General features: G+C 48.2%; 1 protein-coding gene across 7 annotated transcripts; it reads left to right on the forward strand.

Annotated features, from left to right (window-relative positions):
* The first annotated feature begins 2942 nt into the window (after positions 1-2942).
* On the forward strand, positions 2943-10515 carry marchf7 (membrane-associated ring finger (C3HC4) 7). Of its 7 annotated transcripts, none has more exons than XM_062447365.1 (11): positions 2943-3082; positions 4938-5098; positions 5771-5896; positions 6015-6228; positions 6757-6912; positions 7076-8141; positions 8261-8430; positions 8608-8711; positions 8808-8909; positions 9234-9282; positions 9418-10515. In XM_062447365.1, exons 1-11 carry the CDS (start codon positions 3061-3063, stop codon positions 9504-9506), a joined length of 2259 nt encoding a protein of 752 aa, XP_062303349.1. In that variant the 5' UTR covers positions 2943-3060; the 3' UTR covers positions 9507-10515. The 7 variants fall into 7 exon arrangements, with proteins under 7 accessions (XP_062303349.1, XP_062303354.1, XP_062303351.1 ...); XM_062447370.1 differs by lacking the exon at positions 2943-3082 and adding an exon at positions 4650-4775; XM_062447367.1 differs by lacking the exon at positions 2943-3082 and having other exon boundaries at positions 4931-5098; positions 6015-6134; positions 6171-6228.
* The last annotated feature ends 238 nt before the right edge of the window (positions 10516-10753 follow it).

Below are 10753 nucleotides of genomic sequence, written 5' to 3' on the forward strand. Positions count from 1 at the left end.
CACATGCAGACGACCTCTGTGTTCTGGACTGTGCCCCTTCAACATGTGGTCCCAAGTGTTAACACGTGTCTGTGGTTCAGAAATTTTCCTGACTGATCTGTGTGTCTGAAGCAGGCCTGTTAAAGTTTGCTGCAGCAAGGTGACACGGTTGGTCTTATTAAACAATTTAATTTTAAGGCATTATCTCTCTGTTCCAATAGAATATCTGGGAATTCAAGTAAGCTGCTCAAACTACTTTGCCCAAATCACAAGTAACATCATCTCATTTCCTGTATCCTCAAGGATAGTGTTTCAAGAATTCCACTCATGTGATTCACACCAGTTTCAAACCAGGAAATAAAAAAATTCTCCTAGAATTCCTTTTTTCTTTTTGCTCCTTCCTCCAAGATTAGACTAGACTTGAGGCATCCGTTCTGTGTGCTGGAGACTGCCACGGTATTGTCCTCTCCACTGATAAATTAACCTTTGTAGTATATTCATGTGTCTTTGGGAACTGAGAAGGGAAATAGTTTTTTCGGGTCCCAGAGAAACCGTGGGAAAATACGGGACTGTGGAAGAGGAAAAGCAGAAATGTCCCAGGGCATTCCTTTGTGATTACACATAGCTGGAGAAATCCAGACATTCTTGGAAACCGTTCAGTGTCTTTAGAACTCTTTCCATCGCCAAGCCCGATACAAAGCCCACTTTTAAAGTCATAAGCACAGTTGTTTACAGTTGCTAACACGACACGTTTCCTCATGCTCGAGGTGGAACTAGCTCGGCCGTTCATTCACAGACTACGGGTTCACACGCGAGCTGGAAAACTCCATCTTGACGTCTTCGTGTAGACAAGATTTCTATTTTGAAAGAGATGGTACCCCCTGATGGACAATGTCACTCCCTGTTCCCTGTTAAACATTCTGAGAAGCAGTTCTCAGGAATGCTCCTTTGTTGTCCAATCAGCACAATTGGGGGAGGAGAGTGCAGTGAATAGAGACATTGGCCTCCGAGACCTGTAATGGTTTCAGACTACTTTTCATTTGTGATGGATCCAGTGAAGAGAAACGTCCACATCGTGCCCGACAGAATTAACAGTTTCACTTGTCGTTCAACAATCACACTGTCTCAGGTTATAGTGTCTCCAGAACATTTCAATTTCCAGAGAAGCCACACAGAGAATGATACACCGGGCATCGCTCCCCTGCAACGTTTCCCAGGTCACGAGGTGTCCTTTTTGTCAGCAATTAATCAGTGGCACAACACACTCTCTCCTTCACCTCTCGTTCGCCTTCGCTGGATATACGCCTGACTGCGGCCCCACTATGTCCATGGGGTTAATAAGGCCTGTCTCAGCCAACCCATGTATGAGCTGTGTTGAGGAAGCGCGATGAGTATCTTGTTGACCTTGCACTGTAGACTACATATTCAGTTGTTGTTCTACACCTATGTTCACCCTTCGAGACCAAAGTGATTTCTGAACCGCATAGTAGGCCTAATGCGTTAAAATCATGAAATCGCACTACACAGCTTTATACATTTCATTAATATAAAGTGATATTGGTATTATGAGGCTACGAAAAGGTATCACACTTTAAAATTGTCAATGTGCCAAAAAGTGATGACTTGTTAATTTGTTGTGTTCAAATATGCAGAATTGGCTGAAATACTGCCAAGATTCTTTTTATTTACCGTGATGGAAGAAAAAGCGGCCCATATGAATACAGAAAACAAATATTAAGCATGAAAGCGTAGGAAGCTAATATCCGTCCTCTTGTTACTTTATATAGGATTTACTGTCATTACAGGGTCAAAAAATACTTTTATATCAATGATTAAAATTAATCTAATTAGTGCTGTTGGCAATGGCTTTAATTACCTCTCTGCCAACACAAACATGAAGCTCCAGAATGCAAATAATGGAAGAGCACAATCTGTTTTCCAAAGTGCTTGTGCAAAGTGTAAGGTAGGCTACTACCTCGCGCCCTCTAGTGAACATGTCTATGAACAAACGGAAAATGCAATAAATAATTGTTTTTTCCAGTTTTGGGCACATTGGTCTCATTTAATTGTTCACATTAATGTAGTCTTTAAGTTATTGTGTTTTAATTTGTATTATTTCTGAAAGCATTATTGATACACTGTTTTTTTTGTACTCGTGCCTAAGACTTTTGTCTTAGGCTTTTGAGACTTTTGAGTACAGTATTTTTCTTGGTGATCCAAATCACCAAATCATCTTTAACACCATGTCATCCTATTCTTCATCACGATTATCATCATCTACACATACATTTTCTCAACATCTTAAATTAAATCGCCAATAAGCCTGTTAACTGATCAACCTCCACTGGTCCATATGTAAGAGGCGGGTTCAAGATGGCTAACACAAATGTTATTGGCTAGAGCACATGCCAATAACTCTTGCTTTTTACGTATTTCCTTTTGGTGTCTGGTTCCATTGTTGTCACATGGCCTTCTGTCAGGGACAGCTAGAATAGTCCCGTCATGCGTGGCGAAAATGACTGATACACTGACAGGGACGATTTTATATTAATAAAAAAGGCCGAAGCATAAATACAGATGTAAATACTAGCCTACATAAAGTTGAAGTGCGTTGTTTATTGGTTACAATAACGAGTTAAACCAAAAAGTGTAATTGGTCTACTATCATGATCATTAAGTAAACATTGAAGTCATAAGAAATAATTGTGCCAAAGTCTTCAACACAGTTGCATTTAGAATTTTTATCACAACGTTTTGCAAGCCAGGTGCTATGTCAGCCTAAGGTTAAGAAGACTATAAGACACGCGATGTCGTTACCTGGATTCGTCAGTTTTAATTCGATTATGGACATGCTGAAGACTACTTAACATCAAAATAACATTCTCAGATGAGCGCCAAATCAAAGATCTAACCTTATTGTTAAGTTTAGAGTGTACATTTTTGTTGTACTTTAAACGCTATTTTGCTATATTTACAAAACAGACAAAAATACATAGTTTCCGGGTCCGTACAGCAGGAGTGGAAGAGGCGGATCTTCAGTGCTCTATATAAACACACAGACGCCATCGTTGTAAAATTTCAATGCAGAATCGTGGAAGTAAAGGTGAGCTTGTGTTCATGATGACATATTTAGGCATCATACTGTGTTCAGAATTTCGACCTAACTAGACTGCAAACATAGATTTACACGTCGAATTTACTTGACACCTTGCACGATTTCTTTTTTTGCATCGCGCAAGCTTCTTTGCTAGAACAGTGACATTGTAGCAAACTGCAAGGCTGCTGTCAACATAAAGACATGTACACGGGCTGCCTCTGTTTTCGCTAACCTAATTTTAGGCGTGCTTAAATTAGAATAATCTAGCTACATGTCGTTCGACTACAATAGTATGTTTAATTGTAGGGCTATGTCTGGAAGTGTTATTCAGTTTAGTCGTTTTTGCTGGCTAACTAGCAAACTAGCTTTGTAACATTGCGTTGAGGGCCACAGCAGAGCAGATAACAGCTCACTGCAGCCAGATACTTCCTGTTTGTGTAACTTGTCTATCTAGTTGTTCTCCTATAATCACGCTGGAACATAGACATTGATTTTGTTGTCACTTGGATTACTGTTAATAAACGACGCTTTGGGGCTAGGTCTTGTCAACAGGACACTACACAGCCACGTTATCGCTAGTACAGGACATTTTTTACGGAGTTGTCCATGTAGGTTGGGCGTCTTTTAGGCCAAGTGCTGTACAGAGTCAAACGCAGTCGTACATGGGGATTGCATTAGCTTGCAACTCACCGCAAATTTCGTGAAAACACGTTGTAGTGAAAACAGGCGTTGGTCAGATCCTTTCTGAGGTGACATTGCAAGGCCTTGCTGACAGGCCTTGTTATGTTTTCGTTTAAAGGATTCAAAGTTTTCCTCAGAACTTTGCCCCCAACCCTGAAGTAGATAACGTGCCAATTACCTTTCAACATGACACACACGACAACATGACGTGTGTGTGTGTATATATATATATATATATATATATATGGGGTTGTGGATTTTTACTAAGGATGACAGGTTCCAAGGAGAAAAGTAAAACTTAAGTCTTCAGCAACCAGCTGCAACTCTGATCAATGCTGTTTACAGCTAAGTCTGAGTGTTGTAGCTGAGCTGGCAACTTTAAGGTTTGGAGTCGCCAGCTACACTGTTGGCAGACCTGGTTTGTGCAGGTGCACTCTGATTCGCCAGCCTTAACGGTTTGACCAAGTTTAGCATCGCCTAGGTTTTATAACGTTGAGTGCAGCCCAGCTCGCGCCCCTTGCTCACAACGGCAATGGTCTATTTTAGGGCAGTTGTGGGCAGCATTACTATTTAAAGCAGAGCACCTTGGCCCCTTAACTAGGTCGTCTATCAGACTGAGCCACTAGCAAGGAAAACACAAGCAAGCTAATGAAACTCTGCTTGTTTTCCTGAGCAGGATCTGGGTGGGGCAGGCTTCATAAGAGGAGAGACTCGCCTCTCCCTGCCTATCCCTGCCTATCCCTGCCTCCTGCATGGTGCCTCTGTGGTCTTGCCTCGCACAGGAATGTAGCGTTAATAAATGATGTTGCTGTAGCTGTCTCACGTCCAGTCCCCCCCCCCCCCTCTCTCTCTCTGGAAATGTCACAATCAACTTCTCCAATCCGGTTCCAAGGACATGCATGTGACTTACTGTTCTGACTGTGTATAAACACGCTGCTATCTGCTACCTCAGCACTCCTGCCATGACTGCCCCTGCCATCACATCTCACCTGGCTCTGGTGTCTTCCTGGTATCAGCTGTAGGTGACAAGGAGTCACATTCTGAAGCTGGTTTAAAGGCGACATCAGTGACACATGCAGGACTTAGTCAGGACTGCCTGAATGTGTCATGTGCCTAATTGGAAGTCATTAATGTACTTTTTGGTAGTAAGATTCTCTCTCCCTTTCTGTTGTTGGTTCAGCAGTTGGATCAGTGATGGATTCCAAGCCTCGTAGACTTCCCTTCACGGTGTCCAGCTCGTCTTCCTACTTGCCGTCTTCCTCCTCGTCCTCCTCCGCGCTGAGGCCCAGCAGGGACAGCTACACCCATGCCAAAAACCTCAAACTAGATGCAGACTACAAGGTGAGGAAGCACCTTCAACCTAAACGAGGCTTTCATTTTTAATTAGGTGCAATGATCTGTGTTTTTGAAGACCGATACAAGTACCAAGTGTTTTTTTTAGAACGCGTGTTTACTTAAGTGTCATACACCGCCAGCGGAAGCAGTATCTGAAGTCCTGGCTGCTGTCGATGGCATGCAAGGTTAGGAACACCAACAACAGAAAACAACAACTGTTGTTTAAGATTCCAGGTCGTTCTAGTGAGTTCTCCCCTGACGGGACCCCTCTGTTGGGCCCCAGCGCGACGCTCGCCTCCCTCGCGGGTCTTTTTATAGGCCGGGCCCATTCCTGGGAGAGCAGCCGGGGGCTGGTATCAGCCTGCTCGTCAGACGGTCCTCAGATAGGGTTACCTCTGGCCTGCCAGCGCTCAGCTTGGGTCTCCAGGAGGGGAAAACCAACAGGCTGTGATGTCGGTGGCACGTGTGGTAAACAGACCTGGAACTCCTGAGCAGACTCCAGCATGTTCTCTCTGCAGCGTGACGTCACTGACCTGTCTGCATGGGGTGCACACACACACACACACACACACACACACACACACACACACACACACACACACACACAGTGCCTGGATAGATCACATACCTGTACATCCCATGACTGTCTCTCTCACTCCTCTCTGTCCCCCCCACCAGAGCTCCTGGCTTCAGCTCCCGTCTCGAGACTACACCCCATCTGATGTCCGTCCCTCCTGGAAGACCCCCTCCACGGCGCGTGACGCCCCCTGGTCCCAGAGCTCCCTGTCCAGCCGGAGCAAGCTGGTGGGTACTGACTGACCTCCAGGGTCTGAGGGGAGGAACACAAGTGAAACACTTAAACAAATATCAGTTCCTGTGGTTGAGTTTGGTGGAGCAGCACATGACTCTGTCCCCCCTGCAGACGGAGTCCGAGCGGAGGCTGGGCACGTACTCTGGCCTGGTCGGCTCCGCAGACGATGGAGACACCAAGAGAGCCAAGCTGTCCTACATGAACCGGACATCATCGTACACCAGAACCCCTTCCTCCTCTCTGAGCAGCTCCTCCTCTCTGAGCAGCTCCTCCTCTCTGAGCAGCTCCTCCTACAGCTCCACCTCCCCTCTCACCAGCACCTCAGGTACACCTCCCCCCTCACCAGCACCTCAGGTACACCTCCCCCCTCACCAGCACCTCAGGTACACCTCCCCCCTCACCAGCACCTCAGGTACACCTCCCCCCTCACCAGCACCTCAGGTACACCTCCCCCCTCACCAGCACCTCAGGTACACCTCCCCCCTCACCAGCACCTCAGGTACACCTCCCCCCTCACCAGCACCTCAGGTACACCTCCCCCCTCACCAGCACCTCAGGTACACCTCCCCCCTCACCAGCACCTCAGGTACACCTCCCCCCTCACCAGCACCTCAGGTACACCTCCCCCCTCACCAGCACCTCAGGTACACCTCCCCCCTCACCAGCACCTCAGGTACACCTCCCCCCTCACCAGCAGTCAGTAGAATCAGTCTTCATGTTTTGAATGCTGCTGTTTAATGTCATAGAATAATGACATTAAAAGCCTTGTTTACTCACTCCACTGATTTCTTTTACCCCCCAACTTGTCTTTTCCACCACACAGGTGAATAACAAACTGCCACCTTGTGTTTAGATTCCTCCTGGAGAACATACCGGCCTTTGTCCCACACCTCGTCCTCCTCCTCCTCGGAGGCGCTGCGCTCGTGGAGGGAGCGGGAGCAGAGGGCTGACAGAGGCCTGAAGGAGACCAGCTACAGGAGTAGCAGCCTGGGGCTGGGCTCCTCTCTGTGTAGGCCTCCACCACACACCACCCCTCACGCACCACACCCTTGATCTCTGGCTCTACTTAATATCCACTATCCTCAGGTCACTTTGCTCCAAAGCCAGCAGAACGCAGTGTGAGGACGTCCTGTCAGAACAGCAGACATCCTCACTCGCCTCTCTCGTTTCAGATCGTCCAGACCGCCTCTCCTCCAGCTACGCCCAGGGTGCCCGGCCCAAAGAGCCCCTCTACTCCACCTCCTCCTCGGTCCGCGAGGGCTCCTCCCTCAGTCGCCACCTCTCCTCGGCCTACCAGCCGTCCCCCCCGGCCCGGGACCCCCGCCCCCCTGCCCGCTCCCTCTCCTCCACCTCTTCTTCCTCCTCCTCCTCCACCCTTCGCCCCTCCCTGCAGCAGGTCAAAGAGGAGCACCCCCCCACTCAGGCTGTCTCCTCCTCCTCCTCCTACTGGTATTCCCCGGCCTCCAGCCCCCCTCCCCCGGCCTCCAGCCCCCCAGCCCCCCGCCCGGCCCCTGAGGGTGGAGACTCTGACGGCCGTCGTTCCACCCGCCGCCTTCTCTCCCGCCTCTTCTCCCGGCGCTCCAGCCAGGACCCCGCCCCCCCTCCCCTCCCCTCCTCTCCTCCCCCTGCCCCCCCACTCCTCCCTTCCTCTCCTCCCCCCGCACACCCATCCCTCCCCCACTCCTCTTCCTCCACGGATACAGCTCAGGCCTTTGCCTTCCTCCGGCGTAGCTGCCAGGGCATCTCCCCTGCCCAGGAGAGAGAGCCCCCCCGCGGAGGACCGAGCCAGCCCAGTCAGGAGGCCTGGCGCTCGGGCAGCGAAGGCCCCGGGGCCCCCTCCTGGCTCCGTTCGCGCTGCACTCCTCTCTTCTCCCGCCACAGGAGGGAGGGACGCGACGAGAGCGCCCTATTGGCCAGCAGCAGTTCGGAGGAGGGCCTCCGAGGCTCCCAGTATCCAACCAGGAGACGGAACGAGCCCGAGCCCAACCCACAGGAGGAAGATGAGGACGATGGTGAGGGTGCTGCGGGGGTGAGGGCTGCTAGCGCCGCCCTGCAGGAGGAGTTGAGGGTGGCGGGGAGGAGCCAGCGACTGGCCCGGGTCATGAGCAGCCCGCTCACCCTGCGAGGCATGATGGCCATTGACATGATGGGCATGGCCAGGAGCCAACCAGAGGGCCAGGAGAAGGACAAGCCCGCCCCTTCCAGAGATCCAGAGAAACTGCGCAAGATCCAGGAGAGGTGAAGGATCTCTGATTTGATGGGTGTGAATCTAAACACCCCCCATCCTCAGTCACATTTATCCATTTATAGGAAAATCTCAGGTGACTCTTTCAATCGTTAATTTTCTCCCCTCCCAGCCTGCTACTGGAGGACAGTGACGAGGAGGAGGGGGATCTGTGTCGGATCTGCCAGATGAGGGAAGAGTCTCCGGCCAACCCCCTGATGGTGCCGTGCCGCTGCACAGGCAGTCTGCAGTTCGTCCACCAGGACTGCATCAAGCAGTGGCTCCGCTCCAAGATCAGCTCCGGTACCTGGGCGCAGGCCTACCCTCTAGGGTCCTCGGGATGCCAATCCCACATTGTTCAGCTACATTAGATGTTTGTTTTATTACCTTTAAGTTGACAAACGGTGCATGTAGGAAGGGACCACGTCTAGGGTTGATGGGCTCAGCAGGTGATTGGTGTTGTGGTGTGTCCTGGAACAGGAAGTGATCTGGAGGCCATCACCACTTGTGAACTGTGCAAGAAGAAGCTGCAACTCAACATCGAGAACTTTGACGTCAACGAGCTGTACAGGACCCACGGCAGGGTAGGCCTGCTACACACACCACACACACGCCTAAAACTACTATCACATTGTCTGAACTCCCTCTCTCTCGTGTCCTTTCTCCCCCCCCCCCTCCAGTCAGAGTATGAGTTCATCTCCTGTGGGCTGTACCTGGTGGTTCTCCTACACCTGTGTGAGCAGAGGTTCTCTGATGTTCTGGGAGCAGCCAATGATGCAGGGGTAGGAGAACCGCCTCATCACACAACTGTTTGTTTAGGGGGGATTTGAACCTGCAACCTCTTGATTCTGTCTCTAATGCTCTACCCCTGAAGCTGGGTAATGCATGTAGACACCATCTGTATACAAGGACACCGGCCTGAACAGCCACATACTAATACTGTAGACATGGTTATTTGGTAATCTGAGTTTGTTGCCTACATTCATGTCCCTCAGAAATGGGGCCAAAGAACTATTGAATCACACTGGTTGAAATGCAACCAGACATGTTTGATACCCAGTGTGGCAGGGGTCCTTGTTCTGAAACTATTCTCCCCTCTCGCTCAGTTTTTCAACCTGGCGAGAACCCTCCACGAACACATGGACAATCTGGAAAGTACGTTTCTAAACCCATTCTCCCTCGTGTTTGATATTGGCGGTAGTGAGTTAGCCGAGCGGTTGTGATGCTAGCGGTAGTGAGTTAGCCGGTGTTGTGGGCTCCAGGTGATCATGACGCTGCTTCCTGTTCCAGGTTCCTATAGCGACTCAGACGAGGAAGAAACTCAGGACACCCGGCCCTCTATCGACTTCTGTGACCTTGACGACGACCTGGAGGATTGATTAGGGGAGGTGTGGGAAATGTGATGTTTTCTAGGTGAATGGTTGTCTTTGTTTTGTCTGTCTTATTTCAATGTAGCGGTATTTTCTTTTGCTTGGCCCTAAACAACGGTTTTCTTTATTTTACTTATTGCAATAAAGTTTTGAATGTATAAACTAGCATGTCTTGTTTATATAACCTAGATTTGATTAAATCTACACCAAATGAAGACGATGATTTTCAGGGAAAAACAAACCAGTTTATTGAAGAAAATGTCAGCAGGGTTGCAATTTTGGATTTTCTAAAGTATTTATTTAAACATTTTGCGGGTTTACCTTTTTGATATGATTTGGTTAAGAAGCAACTAAAAGACAGGTATGTCACAAGTCCAAAGCATCTTTGGTTTAAGTTTGGAAAACAAATTATATTTACAAGGCATTTTACAGCAGTTGAGGCAGTTTCAGGCCTCTAGTGCGATTGGCTCAGGAAGCTAAATCTTAGTTGGCTCTCGAACACAGAACTATTGTGCATGAAGATGGCAGGAACTGCTTGTAAGGCAACACTTGTAGGAACACAACTTTTTTTTTTTTTTTTTTTTAAGTGCATCATTATCAGTAGCTTTAGTGCAAAGGACAGGAAAGAGGCAGTCTAGCACAAACCCAACAACACGTTATAAATCAAGCGGATCGTTCTAGAATCTAGAACTACGCTTCGTTCTGCGGTTATATAGGAAGATTGGATGTCTGCAGCGTTTGCTGAGGAAGGGTCAACTTGGCACTCCGGTAAAAATAAACGCGCCCGAATGATTACATGACTTCCTACAGTAATATTCCAATCCACATAACTGAACATTTGCAGTGGTCAATATTTACATGACTGACAGTATCAACAATACTTTCATCTGACGTACCACTAAGACTTTCACTCAAACCAAATAGTGTAAGAATTATTCACAGGTCAGCAGAAGAGGGAAACGATCACTATTTGAAAGTGCAATGCAGATACTTTTCTGCAAGAATTATTCATTAAAAAGAGTTTGAAAGTGTAGCCAACCTTTCTAAACGTACAAAAGCAATAAACAAGTTAAACCAGACGATCCAGTGCTTAAATATTAACAGCCAAGAAGCCATTTCAATCCTATTTGACGGCTTGTTCCACAAACACTGGACAGACCAGCTTCCTCATTAACATTCATATTTAAAACAACTGCACTTTCAGGTCACACAATCCTGTCAATATTTACAACTTAAAAGACACTTCTTGGTCTGTC

Source organism: Osmerus eperlanus, chromosome 21, assembly GCF_963692335.1.
Source record: "Osmerus eperlanus chromosome 21, fOsmEpe2.1, whole genome shotgun sequence".
NCBI classification, from domain to species: Eukaryota; Metazoa; Chordata; class Actinopteri; order Osmeriformes; family Osmeridae; genus Osmerus; species Osmerus eperlanus.

Bases quoted from the DNA above. Each gene is read 5' to 3' on its own strand.
- marchf7 (XM_062447365.1), top strand. From the start codon at position 3,061: ATGCAGAATCGTGGAAGTAAAG. The intron at 5,099-5,770 runs GTGAGGAAGCAC...CCCCCCCACCAG, and splicing joins AACTAGATGCAGACTACAAG to AGCTCCTGGCTTCAGCTCCC. The intron at 8,712-8,807 runs GTAGGCCTGCTA...CCCCCCCTCCAG, and splicing joins TGTACAGGACCCACGGCAGG to TCAGAGTATGAGTTCATCTC.